The sequence below is a fragment of the Gossypium hirsutum genome, chromosome A08 (assembly GCF_007990345.1).
Source record: "Gossypium hirsutum isolate 1008001.06 chromosome A08, Gossypium_hirsutum_v2.1, whole genome shotgun sequence".
Classification (NCBI taxonomy): Eukaryota; Viridiplantae; Streptophyta; class Magnoliopsida; order Malvales; family Malvaceae; genus Gossypium; species Gossypium hirsutum.
Genome location: NC_053431.1, coordinates 121,707,863 through 121,723,768, shown reverse-complemented (window position 1 = coordinate 121,723,768; position 15,906 = coordinate 121,707,863). Strand labels below are relative to the sequence as shown.

Sequence of the window (15,906 nt, the reverse complement as noted above, 5' to 3'; positions counted from 1 at the left end):
CATAGAAGAAGAAGAAGAGACACGTGAGATTCCCACTTTACCCTTCAATTCCTTAATTTTCTACTTGGCGCCAAACCAGTCTTTTCAATTCTCTTCCAGTTCCGAGCCAATATCCAACCGTCAATGGACCCTTCTTCACTGAAACCTAGCCTCCTCAAGAACATCCTCGTACGCTTCCTTTCCTTCGGCGTCCTCATCTTCGCCGTCCGTTTTGCTTTCTTAATCGCCATCAGGGGCCAATCCTGCTCCGTTGGCGATGACTTCTGCCTCTTCAACGTCCGGCACCCATCTTCCGTTGCCGTCCAATCTGATAAAAGATATATCCACTATTACGCCTCTGTTTTCCAAGACTTGATCGCCTATGGGTATCTTTCTCCCAACTCAAAGTCTCTTTGCATTGAAACCCTAACCGGAGAGGAAGTCCAAGCCTTGAAAAGAATCGGCGTTTTAGATTCCGTCGGGATTCCCAAAAGAGCATCGCGGAAACTTCCCTTCAAAGGCAACACCTTTGACTTCGAGTTCTCAAGCGGTTTGGAGGGTTATCGTTTCCCGCTGGAGTTGGGTTCAGAGATCTGCCGGACTCTAAAACCAGGCGGGTTCTTGGTGGTTCACTTGACGGCTAAAGATGCCTACAGTTTTCAATCATTTCTTGATCTGTTTGATTGCTTGAGATTGATCAGGTCTCGTGAAACCGACGGCCCTGATCCTTCTACCAAAATCCAGGAGATTGTGATGAAGAAAGAGAGGCAGAAACAATCATCTCTAGGTAACAACAACAATCCAGAGTTGAGACGCGAAATAATCCGAAATGCGGAGCCTTTGATTGAACAAGAACCCTTAAAACCATGGATCACATTGAAAAGAAACATCCAAAACATCAAATACTTGACTTCAATGGTGGACATTAGTTTCAAACGCAAGTACGTTTACATAGACGTAGGAGCAAGAAGCTACGCATCAAGCATTGGCAACTGGTTCAAGAAACAATACCCGAAACAGAACAAAAACTTCGAAATATACGCCATTGAAGCCGATAAGGCATTTCATGAAGAGTACAAGGCGAAGAAAAGTGTGAAGCTATTGCCTTACGCGGCGTGGATTAGGAACGAGACATTGTTTTTCGAGATAACCAGGGATCCCAAAAGGAAGAGTATGGGAATGCAGCGAGGTAGAGGGATGGGGAGGATACACCCGGTTCAGTCATCAGCTAGCTACGTGGATGATGTGGATAAGATTCAAGGGTTTGATTTAACAGAGTGGCTGAAGAGTCTGGTGGGCGAGAGAGACTTTGTGGTGATGAAAATGGATGTGGAGGGCACCGAGTTTCATTTGATGCCTAGGTTGATTGAGACCGGAGCAATCTATTTGATCGATGAGGTGTTTTTGGAGTGTCATTATGATAGATGGCAGAAATGTTGTCCAGGACAGAGAAGCCCCAAGTATCACAACACATATCGCCAATGCTTGGACTTGTTTACTTCTTTGAGAGCTAGAGGGGTTCTTGTACATCAATGGCGGTGATCATCGGTAATCGTACATTCTGTAAATGGTTCTCTTTTTCATCGTGTTTTTCTTTTTCTTTTCTGCTATATCCTAAATGCATGCTCAGAGAATTTGTATTTCAAGCATATACAAGATTGTTTCATTCAAATTGTTGTAAACTTGTTCACAGCCATTTGACCATGATGGAGCTTGCACTAGTTTGCCATTTGGCCACAAGTTCCACCATCTGTTTCGAGCTCATACTATGACATTGGAATGATCATTATGAAAGGCCCTAATGATCGGGTTGCATCACCATACGCACGTCATGAGCATGGAACAATACCCAACATAAGCATCATAAGAAGAAAAGAGAAGGCAGCACCAAGCAAAGAACTAGTCAAGCTTATTACGACCGACTTTAGGATGGCACATGCTGGATTCGTGGTCATTAGACTCCGGATGTCACGTGTCGATGATGGTTTTTGCAACAACAAACTTGTGCAATAAGAGTGGTGTTATCAGAGTCTTAATTAGAAACAAATACTAATGGTAATAAATTAAAATGCTGAATTTCATCTTTTTTTTATCCATCCAAAATATTAGAGAGTTTGAACAAATAGAAAAAACTCAACTTTTGTATGTGTCAAGCTTTGGATATAATTTTTGAAGCTTAAGCTGGCAAAACTAAACTATATATATTTTTAAAATATTTTATAAAGAAGAAATATAAAAAACTCATGGTTGAAATGCTAAGCTTAATAGATTTTAGATCAAAAGACCAGAAATCATCAACGTCTTCAATCAAAATAGTGGATCCTGCAAAAGATACCACCTCAGTAATTATCACCATAATCAACAAAAAATGATGATAATTTTTTAAAGACAAGAATGAACAGTGAAATTTCCTACAAAGTAAAGCCCTACCAAAAGCAACTAAGAATGAACTGTGAGATTCTCTACAGAAATGTTGTAATAAGAGAATATATTCTCTGCAAATTATAATAATAATAATCTGAAAAGCTATTATGCAATCTTTGTAAGGGCTAGTTTGGTAATGCTTTTAAAAAGTGTTTTTGAAAAGTGCTATGGAAAAATACTTTTAAGAAGTGCTTCTGAAAAGTTTAATTTAAAATTTGAGTGTTTGGTATTGCTGTTAAAAATTGCTTTTGAGAAATAAAATGTCCATTTTAGGCATGATATTATAAAGTAACAAATATGTATTTAAATAATGTTTAAATTAGTTAATATTATGATATTTTAGTAATAATATAAAAAATAATTTATTATAACTTATTGTTAATATTTTAATATATAATATTAATTTTAAATAATTCTCAATAATTAATATTAATTATTTATTATAATTTTAGCAGTCTTGTAGTCTGTTGGAAAGAAGAAAACATAAGGCTAAAAAAGTCACATAATGCCAAAAGCACTTTTGGCTTAAAAAAAGTGGCAGATTTGCTACTTCTTCATCTGTAAAAAAGTGATTTTGTTAAGTTAAAAAATGGTCAAAGATGGAGGCTGTTCTTTAATGCTTTTAGAAAAAAAGTGATTTTTGGGCAAAAGCCCATCACAGAAGCAAGGCCGAATGGAGCCTAATGGTGTAAGAGATAATTCTCCAGTGAAAAAAATATTTATTGTAAAGAGGCACGAGCCCTTTATAAATGGCTCCCAATTTTATAATAAAAGACACAACTTCAAATACAAATATATATAGTTACATAATTTTAATAGTAAAACCAACCCAAAGCCAAATATTATTAACATACAAATTGTAATAGCCTAATTTTGCTCGGCCCAAATTACAAACAAATAAAACAAAAAAGTTAAACCAAAAAAATAATAAAGTCCAACGAAAAATAGTCCAATTGCAAAACATGTTAGTCCAAATTACAAGGCCGAATTTTTAAAAAACCCACACCCAAATTGCAAGCTCGAATTAAAAAAAAACCCTAAGACCCAATTATAGGCCCACAGCCTAAACTCATTTTCGGTAAAACAAAAACCCTAATTCCTAAGCCTCCCGCCACTGCTCCTATGTCTTGGCCATGTCAGCACAAACGGCGCCCGAGGTCTAACGCCTCGAGAGCGCCTCTTCCCATTGTCGATCAAGGACACGTGCAAAACAGAAAGAAAAGGACAGAAACAAACACTCAAATAACAGAAATAGAAATGCAAGGATAGCAATGAATAGTAGAAAAACAGTAGAAAATAGTGTAATATATTCGGCTATAAAAATTAAAAAAAACTATAAAAAAAAAGAAAGAAAAGAAAAAGAGGGAATCAATCGAAAAAAACTTCAAAGGTAATCCCCTTTTTTATTTTTCTTCCTTCTTCTTTTTTTAATCTGTTATTTTATATATAAATAAAATAAAATAAAAACGGAAAGAAAAAAGAAAACTCACCTGGGGCTCGGGGTCCTTGGACTTTTGCGCCGCATTTTAGTTTAGCCCTTTTTATCTTTTTTTTTTCTAATTTAGGCATTAGATTTTATTGAACTATCAATTTAGTCCTTTATTTCCCATCTCTTTAATTATTTTGCAATTTCTGGTTTAATTTCTATTTAAATTTCAATTTAATCTCTTATTTGATTAATTGTCTCTTTATTTACCATATTATTTATTTTAGTATTTAAAATTTATGTTATTCATATTTCCTTTCATTTATATATTTTATTTTTATGCTATCCTCGTTGTTATTATTTTATCTACTCGTATTATTAGTATGATAGTAGTTACGATATGAATATCATTATTATTTTTATAATTCGATATTTTTATTACTATCCTAATTGTATTATTATTTACCAATATGTTTTATTTTTTTATTTTTTATTTTAAAATTATTTTATTTTATTTTATTTACTTATTACCTTAATATCACAATTTCATTTCTTATCCACACGACTATTTCTTTTACTTTGCTATCATCATCACATAGGTCATATTACAATGTATTTATCATTTTTCTTTATCATGCCCAAGTAAATTAAGTATACATCATTTTAAATATTACATTAATTTTTATTCGATGCATAAAAGGAGAATTTCAAAATCAAGGTATGCCTTAACTTATTGGGTTTTATTTTCTCTTTGAACTTAAATAACCGAATATCATTTTAAAATTAATAACACATGAGATTTAAACAATAATTAAATAAGGAGCAATTTTATTTTCGAGAATTCGAGATTTAGTGTCCTAACTCACGGGACATGACATTGTCTCGAGATAAGAAGGCTTCTTATATAAGTTTTGACTTAACTAAGTGATTTTAATAAAAAAAACATGCAAAGAGGGATCATATTTAAATTTTCGAATTTTCAACTTTTGACACTAAGACACTTATTAATCAACTAGGTACTAATATTAGGCGTTATAAGGTGCTAATTCTTCCTCGTACGTAACCAACTTCCAACTCCATTTTCTAGATCTTGTAGACCAAAAATCATCGATTTAGTAAATCTAAACTTTCATTAAAAAAGATCAAATTACGAAGTGATCCAATTACACCTAATAAAAAAAATAATGGCGACTCTGTTTTTTTTAAAATAAAAATTCAATTTAAAAAAAAAAGTATCTACACAAATTTTAATAGTGAATCGTTGCAGAAGCAAGAGCTCAAATACATCTGCAAAAAAAAAATATTCTTTCAGCATAAAAATGGAGCAAAAAGGGGTTTTCAAGGCTTTAGTGGTTGGCGCTCTTAATCTGGAACAACTTAACAAGTTTATATAAATTCAACATTAATTGATATCCTAAATCCTAATCTATCATTCCAAATCAAGTTTATGTGAATTGTTTTTCTAATATGGAATGGATTATCAAATTTGTGGTTTTAGTAATAAATAAAATTGTAATTCCATTTTTATTTAAAAATTTAACTTTTTAACTGGCTGGATTGGGCCAGGCCCAAACTATCCCATATTATATTGGGTTGGGCTAGGCCCAAGCTATTTATTTTGGAACTTTTTTAGGTCATAGATGGTTTCCTAGAATTTTATGTATTTTTTTATGATTACTATTAATTTATATTAATTTATATATTTAAAAAATGATTTTTTTATAGTTTCATTTATATTAATTTTTGGGTAAACTATCAAATTAGTTAATTTTGTTTGTCTCATGTTACATTTTAGTCACTTCCATTATCGTGTTATAACATTTTAGTAACTAAGCCGTTAATTACTGTTAATGGTAAAACGGTAAATTGATGTAACATGTTAAATCATCATTTCAAATGAAAATTTTAGGTTAAATTCTACAATTGGTCCATATATTTTTTTTTCATTTTGAGCAATTTAATTTTAATTTTATTTTATTTTATGTTCTTTTAAATTTTTTTTATTTTTCATTCTCTTCTGTTTCTTCCTCTATTTCCCTCCCTTCTTCATTTTTTTTAATATAGTTTTTTTATGATTTTCATTTGTTAAAACTAGCCCCCAAGCTTGCCTCACTCGAAAAAAATAAATTGTTCAAAAGAAATAAAAGTATAAGGACTAGTTTTAACAAATGACAAATATAGAAAAACTATGTTACAAGAAATGAATAAGGAAGGAAAACAGAGGGAGAAGAAAAAGATAATAAAAAATAAAGAAAAAAAGAAAAGAAAAGTTAAAAGAACATAAAAGAAAAAAAATTAAATTGTTCAAAATGAAAAAATATGGGGACGATTGTATAAATTAACTAAAATTTTTATTTAAAATGATGATTTAACGTTCCATGTTAGTTTACCGTTACATCGTTAACGATAATTAATGGCTCAGTGACTAAAATGTTACAACGTGATAAAGTAAGTGACTAAAACGTAACATTTCAAACATAAGTGACTAAAATATAGCTTGAGGTAAACAAAAGTGGCTATTTTGATAGTTTACCCTTAATTTTTTATGTTCTTATTAATATTTAAAAAAAATATTTTTAACAAATTTATAAAGGAAATAACAGATTTATCATGTGACACAACTGTAGTATGTAGCAAAATAATCCAAATGAAAACCAGAACCATTTAACGTTGTCGTAGGCATTAGACATACTAATTTAGCATTACTTCTCAGAAACACTTTTAACACAAAAAATTTAAACTTTCCAAAACTACTTTTACAATAAAATTGCTTTGAATTTTTTTTTCTTTAAAAAACAGAAGCCAAAAAATTGAAGTAAAAGTATTTTTTAACTTAAAAATATTTGTGAAAGGTGATACTAAACTGACCCTAAATTCTAACACTCCATATAGCCCGAGGTGGTAGAGAAAAACAAAACACCCACCCAACTAAAGTAAGGTGCACATATATATAATAGTGTAATATGTGAAAATATTAATATAAATAATTAATAAGTCTCTGTTTTGATCTATTTATTATTTAATATACAAACCAAGCCCAAATGTCAAAATTTGAGCATTGCCTTGTCCAAGTGTCTAATTTCAATTTTCAAACATGGCAGGCACAGGCATATTACAAAAGTAATTAAAAGAGACAAGACAACACACGGATATCTGTTTTTGAAAACTAAAACAAGGCAACTTTTCCGGGTAAATTAGCAAAAAGCCAATTGCCACTTTTAAATTTTAATTACTCCAATATAGTTTTTTTTTAAGGATTTTAGAGAGAGAAATGAAAAATATGTTTTACTGGATATATTTTTGTCCAACACTAAGTTTTTCCACAGTTAAAAAATTCAAAGGTTAAAACTTTTTTCCTAGCAGCTAGTTTATTTATTATATATACTCAATTCATTTTATTTGTTTTGCATTCAAATCTTATTCTTTCAATTCTCTCAATTTTATTCATTTATTCTCTCAATTATTTTATTTTTAATTTTTCATTTAACTTCTCTCAAATTCTTGTTGTCTAAACTTTATATTTCGTAATTTCTTTAATTTTATTTGATTTTTATAATTTTAAAAATGTCAATGTCACTTATTCGTTTGGATGACAAACACATTTCCGGTGTTCAGTTGTAAATAGTAAGAAGATATTATTAATTTTTTTAAATTTAATTAATTTAACTATTAAGTTGCTAACATTATTAATTTTATAATTTTTTATGTTTATATAATCAAATTGAATATTGGATTATCGAGACATACATACATAATTTAAGTGCGAGGGCATTGCATGTTATTGAACAACACTTGCAAGAGGTAGGATTCTTGTATGTGTCTTGTATGCTCGGGGGACTAAATTGGATCCAACACTTATTAGCGCTTTGGTGGAAAGATGGAGACCCGAGACACACATTCCATCTTTCATGTAGTGAGTGTACAATTACACTCAAGGATGTAGCATTACAATTTGGTTTACCAGTTGATGGGGCATTCAACATTGGCAAATGAAGTGCAATTTGTGAGCAACTATTAGGCAATGTGACAGGCAAGTTTAGTGGTAGTTGGTTAGAGATGAAATGGTTAGAAGACAATTTCAATTATATCAACAAATCCGCTAGTGTCATTGAAAGACAAGAATACTCGCGATCATTCATCTTGTCACATACCTGAAACTAGAAGTGATCATAGGTCGGGCCAAGCCTTAATATAATTTTAGGCTCGTTTTCTAGGCCTGAAAAATGGGCCTAAAATTTTGAGCAAACTCAACTCGTCCATATTATTTTTTTATATAAAAACAAATATAAAAAAATATAATACATCAAATACACTAAAAATTTTTAAATAATTGTTTCCCAACAAATTCAAAATAAATTAAAAATTTGATTATATTTAAATAACAGTAAGACAGGTGTAACATAGCAAGCAAATACCTTTAACACAGTAGTAAAATTAACAATAAAATAAGAGTTATAAAATATCCAAACAATAACAATAAAATAGCAACAATATAATAGTGAAACGACACCAAAACAATGACAAAACAACAACAAAAACAATGAAAATAATAGCTTGAAAATGGGTTTGGATAAAAAATAAGGTTTGTTTTCTAAACGAGTCGAGCCTCGAGTAGGATCTTTTTGACTCGGGCCCAGCTTGCCCCAACCTGAATAAACTATTTTGTTGTTGTTTCGTTGTTGTTTTGCAATCATTTCACTTTTGTTTTGTTGCCATTTCGATATTATACTACTAATATTTTGTTGTTATTAATTGGATATTGTATCACTCTTATTTAATTGCTAATTTTGCTATTATTTTAGAAGTATTTGCTTATTAAATTGCAATTATTTTAGTGTTATTTAAGTATAAAGACTTTTTTAAATGTATTTTCAATTTGTTAGGAAATATTATTTAATATTTTTAGTGTATTTGATGCATTATATTTTTAAATTTATTTTTATATAAAAAATCATTTAAAAAATTAATACGGATGGGCCGAGTCAAGCTCGAATTTAATTTCTTTCTTTTTTATCTAGGTGAGAATTGAGCAAAATTTTAAATCTATTTTTCAAGTAAAATCATCCCAAACTTAAAAAACGAATTTAAAATTCTAGATTAACCCAATTCTAATCACATATTATTAACTATAGGTCTTAGGATCACAGATTGCAGAACATTGGGCTGGTATGGGTAAAGCGTAGAGGCCTATAGGAGATCATAAAATATAAAATTCAAGTATTGTTATTAATAGATATATCGTGGTGAAAGGGGCATTGAGAGTCCATATAAGGGATTTATCAACCTATTAGTATTGTTACTAAAGCAAGCAAATCATGGGATGGTGTTCATGTTTATTTTTTATCATAATTGGTTGATAAACAAGAAATTAAGTAGCAATTAGTTAATCACTTGGATGATTAATTATATAGATGCATATAAGAAAATAAACGTAGATTAATAGAAGAGTGCAGTAGTTAAAAAGCAGATAAACTTTATATTTTATATGATCCACAAGAAAACTAAACCCAAGGAAGTCTTTGTGTGGTCCAAAACATTTTAATAAAAAAGTGAAGAGTTTGAGAGAGTTTTGTCTAATTCCATGTGCGAACTGCATTATAAGACAAGTCATAAATGTTGAAAAGGCTTTAAACTTTGCCAGCTTGTTTTTCTAATATTATTTTATTATTATGTGTAGCGTGTAGATGTCGCCATTTATCAACTTTTGGTTTCTTATCATTATACTTGATATAATTAAATACGTATGTGCCAACTTTCCATGTAGATCAATATCAAAATAATTAACCCTAATTATTCATTACTGGCCTTCTAGTTTTGAAAACAGTGTATTTAGCAACAGACAAGCACCATGTTAGCAGTGGTAATGAATCAAGCATAACTCTCTTCCCCAGCTTATAAAAAGAATAATCATTAACCTTAAACTTTAATCCATGTATTACTTTCTAATTTAATGAAGTTGGATCAATTATTAATTGGCATCAATAATTTTAAGCTTGTTGTTGCCCTTTTAAAACGAAAAAGAGTCTACCCTTTGGCAATTGAATTAGGGTTCTAATGTCATCATCAGCATCATGACTGATAAATAAAGAGCAGCAGAAGAAGAAGACAATAGTATAAAAGAGAAGCAGTTTTTACTTACATCTTGAGGGTGTAAACTGTAAATACAATTTCATTAATACAAATATATTCACTCTCATTCTCATTTAGTTTCCACCATGGAGCAACACACATTGTGGAATTCTGAATCTGTCATTATAGGCGACAGACCCAAAACAAAAAACAAAAGCAAAAGGATTCAATGTAACTTCATATCCACAAAGCCAATACCCCACATATTATAATAATATAATAATATGAAAAGAAAAAAAAAACACGTCCCCATTGCATGATTGTCCATTTGTGATTATTGATGGAGATGTAATGAGATCCCGGCACGGAATCAAAAAAAAGAAAGAAAAAAGGTTGTTAGTCTTCGGAGATGGTTTCTAGATGAGGTTGCCATACTCCGGAATGACCACGCCGGCGATCCTTTCGTGAGCAATGTTTCTTCTCGGGACGATCACAATCCGAAGCAACATCACTACTGTTGCTTTGCTTTTTGGTGGAAGATTTCTTGTGGTGCACACCAGTTTTTTTCTTCTGCGGCAGTGACGGTGGGGATGGAATCAAGAAGTAGATGTTGCCTCTTTTGAGCTCGGAATCGGGAGAGAGGATCAAGATTTTACGTAAAACACCTTGAGAGGTTGGTTTGCTTAGGACATGGTTAGGGTTGGCTTTGAGGATCTCAGCAGCTGTGATAGGACCAGTAAGCTCTTCTACGTACCCATTCAAATGGACTATACGGATCAAGTCTAGAGCTCCACAGGGAAGAACACAAGCCAAACAACATCTTAAACTGTTCCCCATGTCTTTGGAAATTATTAACTCTCCCCTTTCTCTCAAGTTTTAAAACTCCACTTTCCTCTCCTCTCCTCTCCTTCTATTTCCTCTTTCTCTTTCTTGGAATGAAGTGTGAGTAAGGGAGGACAATGTCATGTTAATATAGCAAGCACACCGTACTCATATGCACTAATGTTTAAAATATTACTATATTTTATGGCATATCCAAAGTTACCAAAATGCCCTACTCCTACTCTTATAATTATATGGCTAGGTATTTGTTTATTTATTAATATCGGTTTAAATATGTCCCAATTCTTTAACCCCAGAGCATGTACTCTCATACTTCTGAAATTTATCAGTTAACAATATTATGAATCAAACAAAGTAAAAAGTATAGAATTAAATTTTTAAAAATCCAAAAGATACAAGGACTAGGGGCATAATTAGACCTTATGTATAATTTTATCTTTGAAGTCGGGTCTTCCTTTTAATTGCCTTGTAAATTTAATTAGCTTAAAGCCGCCTTGTGCTGTAACTGTAAGAAAAAGGAAACTGCACCTTAGGCTCTTATTTGTATCATGTTGTAAGAAAAAGGCAAACCCAAAGGGGATTAATCCCCACGACTTTAAATAATGTTGCTTAGAAGTTTGGCCGTCAAAATCTGAAAAACAATTGGCGGCATACCGATCTTATTAGGAAAATTATCTTCACAAAACTAATTAAAATGGATAAAGAAGTCCCTTACTTGTAAATTTATGAAGAAATATTTTATATTAAATTACATGCATGCATGTTATGCTTATGGCTTTTTCTCTAATAAATCTAACTCTAGTTTGTGTGTTCTAATCAATAAACAAATACTAGCAATATTGCTCAACTCGATCGAATCATAAGACACAAACCCCATAGTAAAAAATAATAAAAATTTAGGGTAAATCTATGATTCAGATTTTCACTTTTCAAAAATAAATAAATATGATTCCAAAATCCTTATTGAAAGACTCAAGCTCGGTTAATCAATCCTCGGTCTTTTGTATAAACTAAGTTACTTCACTTCATTAATCATTAAATCATAAATAATGTATGCCAATTTAAGTAACTTCAAAAAAAACAATATCACCATTTTCTTCTATTATCATGCATTTTGGGATTTGGGTTTTAAGTATAAGTTTAGGATTTTGAGTTTTGAATTTTTGATTTGATGTTTTTGCATTTATTTATGTTTAATATTTGTTCTTAAACTCTTTAATATTTTTTATTTTACATTAATAATAATTGATGATATGTCATTTTATTATTAACTGGTGATGCATTAAACTTATGCACCCATACTACATCAAATATTCTTCTTATTTTATAATTATAAAAAAAACACTAAATGACAAAAATGATTAAATGTTTATAATAGTTTTTTTATTTTTTGAAAAAATTGTTTAAATAATTACCAAAAGGGGTTCATTGGGGGAAGGAAGAATTTGAAGATTAAGTAGTAATTAAGGGCAAAAGATGGGTCCTACAACAACAGTGCCCCATGACAACTTTGGAGATAATTAAAATGATTATTAATTTGAAGAGTAAACGTTATATATAAAAAATATAGGAACATTAAGGGGTGGTCATTGATCGCTGCCAATGCCATGAATTATTGCACCAGTCTGGCCAAGAACACATGGGCCATTGAGAGTTGTTACGGACCCCCGGTGGACTTGGCTGGCCAGCTACTTACTGATTGGAACTACTACAACGATCAATGATGGACTTTTTTTTTTTGAGATAACAAAAAAACCAAGTACAGTACTTGTAACCAATTATTTCATATAATTACCATAATAGATACACGTGAAAAATAATGACCACAAATCATTTTGTAAGATGATATTTTGAGCACCAAAATTTTGTTTTTCTCGACCCAAGGAGTATTACTCTCTTTGCCCTACTCCCCTAAAATACATGTCAAATTAATATCTAACATTTTGGTAGGTCTATTGGAATTGTAATGTATATGACTCAAAACAACTTTACCATCGGACCCATTAATTAAAGGTATGTGTGGAAGTGATTTACTCATGGAGTAAAAAGTTACTTTGTAGATTGTAAAATTATATTAGATCACTCTTGAATGATGGTAAACATAAAGGTTACTAGAAAAAAGAAAATAAATATGTAGGCATATCCAATTTCAGATTATCTATGTTAATCTCTAATAATGAGGCTTTTGTACCTCCCAGATCCCAATCAAATCATTAGGATGTAAGTGAAATTGGTTAATTAGGGTTTGATTATACGCGGAAAGTTGGAAATAAATGAAATGGAATATTAAGGTTTGATTACTATTTTTGTCTGTTTACCTAATTAATCACAACGAATCCATAAACTCACTCTGCTGACACAATAATTGTAACAATAATATTAGGAAGGAAGCTTCGTAGCACGAAGGTTTGGAGCATCAAGCACACCGACCATGGCCTTGGAATTAATAGCTTAATTAAGGTTTTTCAACTGACTGACTAAAAATATTTTAAACTGGAAAGATGGTAGCTACACATGCACAGCCCCCCCTTCTGCTTACTACCCAAAGATTCCTAAATTACGATTGAATCTAACAAAAATAGAGGGAACTCTATATCTTATTACATATTCATTATTGAAATACGTGAATGGAGTCAGTCTTCACGCTAAAGCCAAGGTGGAAACCTCAATTAATTGATGTCAGTTTGATTCATTATATAATGTAAATACAGCGTGATTAATGAACAAGTTAATTGCGACTTAACTTCATGGACCGTGGTACTTTTTATTTTTCTCTTACATCGGGAATCTTCTCTCTCTTGCCTTGGATTTGCCTTCAGTTAGCTGGCATTTCGCTATCTTCAATATGGTTCACTGAACCAAGATTAGTGCACCCATACAAATATATATATATATATAATAATTTCTTATACCCAACTCCAACATCATCCATTGTTTAAGATCCAAACCTAAAGCTCACCATCCTCTAATATATATATATTATATCTGTGCATCTTTAAGCAGGAGGCAAAATTCTTAAAGCATTGTAGAATATCTTTCTACCATGCATTTTCATAATATATATATTTTCGTTACCATGCATTTTCATTCAATCTAATAAACCTGGGTCTCTCCTATGCTAATTTTTCAACTACACTATCTTTCTACCTTCCTATGATATCATCTTCCCCACTTTCTTTACAACATATCACATCAAGATATATAGTTGACGGATTGTGCTAACAAATCAAATATTGTAGAATTCACAGTTTAATAAAATATTATACACAGAAATGGTTTACTGCGATCTTTTTTTTCTTTAAACCAACTTGAGATGATCAGTTCAAAATCGTTTTCTAGTTCAACTATAATTGAAGAAGGAATTGAATGCCAACAAATCAACGAATGAAACCCAGAAAAAAAGTGTACATATCTATACACACACGTAACGAAGGGCTTAAAAGATCTTGTGCACCGTCTGAATCATATATTGGTTGGTCTGGTCTAACAAGAATCTATCTCATGGTGTGAGAAAAGATACAAAGAGGATTCCCTTCAACAATATATGTATATATTATGGTTGGGGCTTAATCTTTGACAGTGTGAGAATAAAAATATTAGGTTATAGGGTTAAATAAAAAAAATTAACCGATCAAGCTTGGACTTCAATATTTAAAACTCAAATTGGGTTCAACCCAACTCAACTCGTTTTCTAATTATGTGATGTAATATATTATTTTATTTTATATATGATGTAATTTGGTCGCATAAAATTTAAATTTTTAATAATATCTAATACTATAATGTAAATGTAAACATTAAGATTGAAGTGTGTTGAAACCATATATAAGCTTGTCCCAACCTAATTTGTCCTTTGAACACTTGGTGTATACATTAGCATGAGATAATCTTTTAGGATTTCCATCCTATTGTGTTGGCCTTTGAGATTAAAGTAATTATTAATAGGAATACAATGAGGCATCCATGTTTCATATCCAGAGGTGAAATTCTTAAATTTTGAAAAATAAAAATTTACAAGAGTATTTGCCAATGATATTTTCATTATTCAAGAATAGAAGTTGGGCTCAAAGATAATTATATACTATCATAGTCAGGATTGAAATAATGATAAAATGATGTCAAGTTTGAGACTTTTGGATACCTTTTACCAAAAGCTTGGGCCATAATGTGAGAACGACTAAAATCAAAATTTAATTTTCCAAGAATTATCTGTCACAGCTGAAGAGGGAGATTGGCGAGAGCTTTAGGTTTGTCTAGGTTGCTAATTTGGGGAGGTATTTGGGAGTCACGTTGCTTCATGAATATGTTACTAAGGCAACTCTCCAATTTATCATTTAAAAAAAGCAATAGTGGCTATCAAGATGAAAAGTCAAGTATTTATCTCTTGTTGGAAGGATTACGCTTGCCAAGTCAGTCTTTTCGGCACTACTAGTGTACGTTATGCAATCAATACTTCTTCTGAAAAGAGTCTACTTGGATATGTAGAAAATTTATAAGGTAGTTTGTCTAGGGTCATTCCTTATAGAAAAAGAGTTTCCATTTGGTGAAATGGGATGACATGTGCAAGTCACTGGATGTAAGTGGCCTTGGATTTAAAAAGTTGGATTTTTAAAACGAGACCTTCCTTATAAAGATTGGGTTTAATCGTCTATTGAAAAGAGACTATCTTTGGGTGCTATTCTTGAGAATGAAGTACAACTGACAAGGGTTGTTGCTTACCACTTTCAACGTCGCAATTGTTCCCACTTGTGGCAAGGTCTTAGTGGAATTTCGAATGAATTTGGAGTGACATCGTATGGAATATTGACCATGAAAAGCTTGTAGACTTTTGGAAGGATCGGTAGGTTGATGATATTGGATCGTTGGAATCAATGTAAATGAATCTTACTAGTATTCCATTGACTTTTATTTCAATATTCTCTACGGTTTGAGTTGATGGTGAATGAGATTGGCATCAATTTAGGCATCTACTACTAGGTATGGTAATAGAGCTAAATCCATCACCATTTCATAGTTGGCAGGGCTAAATCCATCACCATTTCATAGTTGGCATGTTTTGCTCTATCACTAGCTCCGTTCCACTATGGATATATAATCTTAAAAGCCAATACCACCTTCATAGATGTTGGATGGATCTATCCCCACCTCACTCGTTTCTGATTCAA

At 31.4% G+C, this 15,906-nt stretch overlaps 2 protein-coding genes across 2 annotated transcripts; one reads left to right on the top strand and one right to left on the bottom strand.

The window, feature by feature from the left end:
- The first annotated feature begins 12 nt into the window (after positions 1 to 12).
- Positions 13 to 2,019, top strand: LOC107893667 (uncharacterized). The gene is made up of 2 exons (XM_041075094.1): positions 13 to 1,527; positions 1,673 to 2,019. Exon 1 carries the CDS (start codon positions 124 to 126, stop codon positions 1,519 to 1,521), a length of 1,398 nt encoding a protein of 465 aa, XP_040931028.1. The 5' UTR covers positions 13 to 123; the 3' UTR covers positions 1,522 to 1,527; positions 1,673 to 2,019.
- Positions 2,020 to 9,943: 7,924 nt separating this feature from the next.
- LOC107893652 (uncharacterized) lies at positions 9,944 to 10,876 on the bottom strand. The gene has a single exon (XM_016818708.2). The coding sequence runs from the start codon at positions 10,733 to 10,735 to the stop codon at positions 10,295 to 10,297; it is 441 nt and encodes a 146-aa protein (XP_016674197.1). The 5' UTR covers positions 10,736 to 10,876; the 3' UTR covers positions 9,944 to 10,294.
- Positions 10,877 to 15,906: the final 5,030 nt, after the last annotated feature.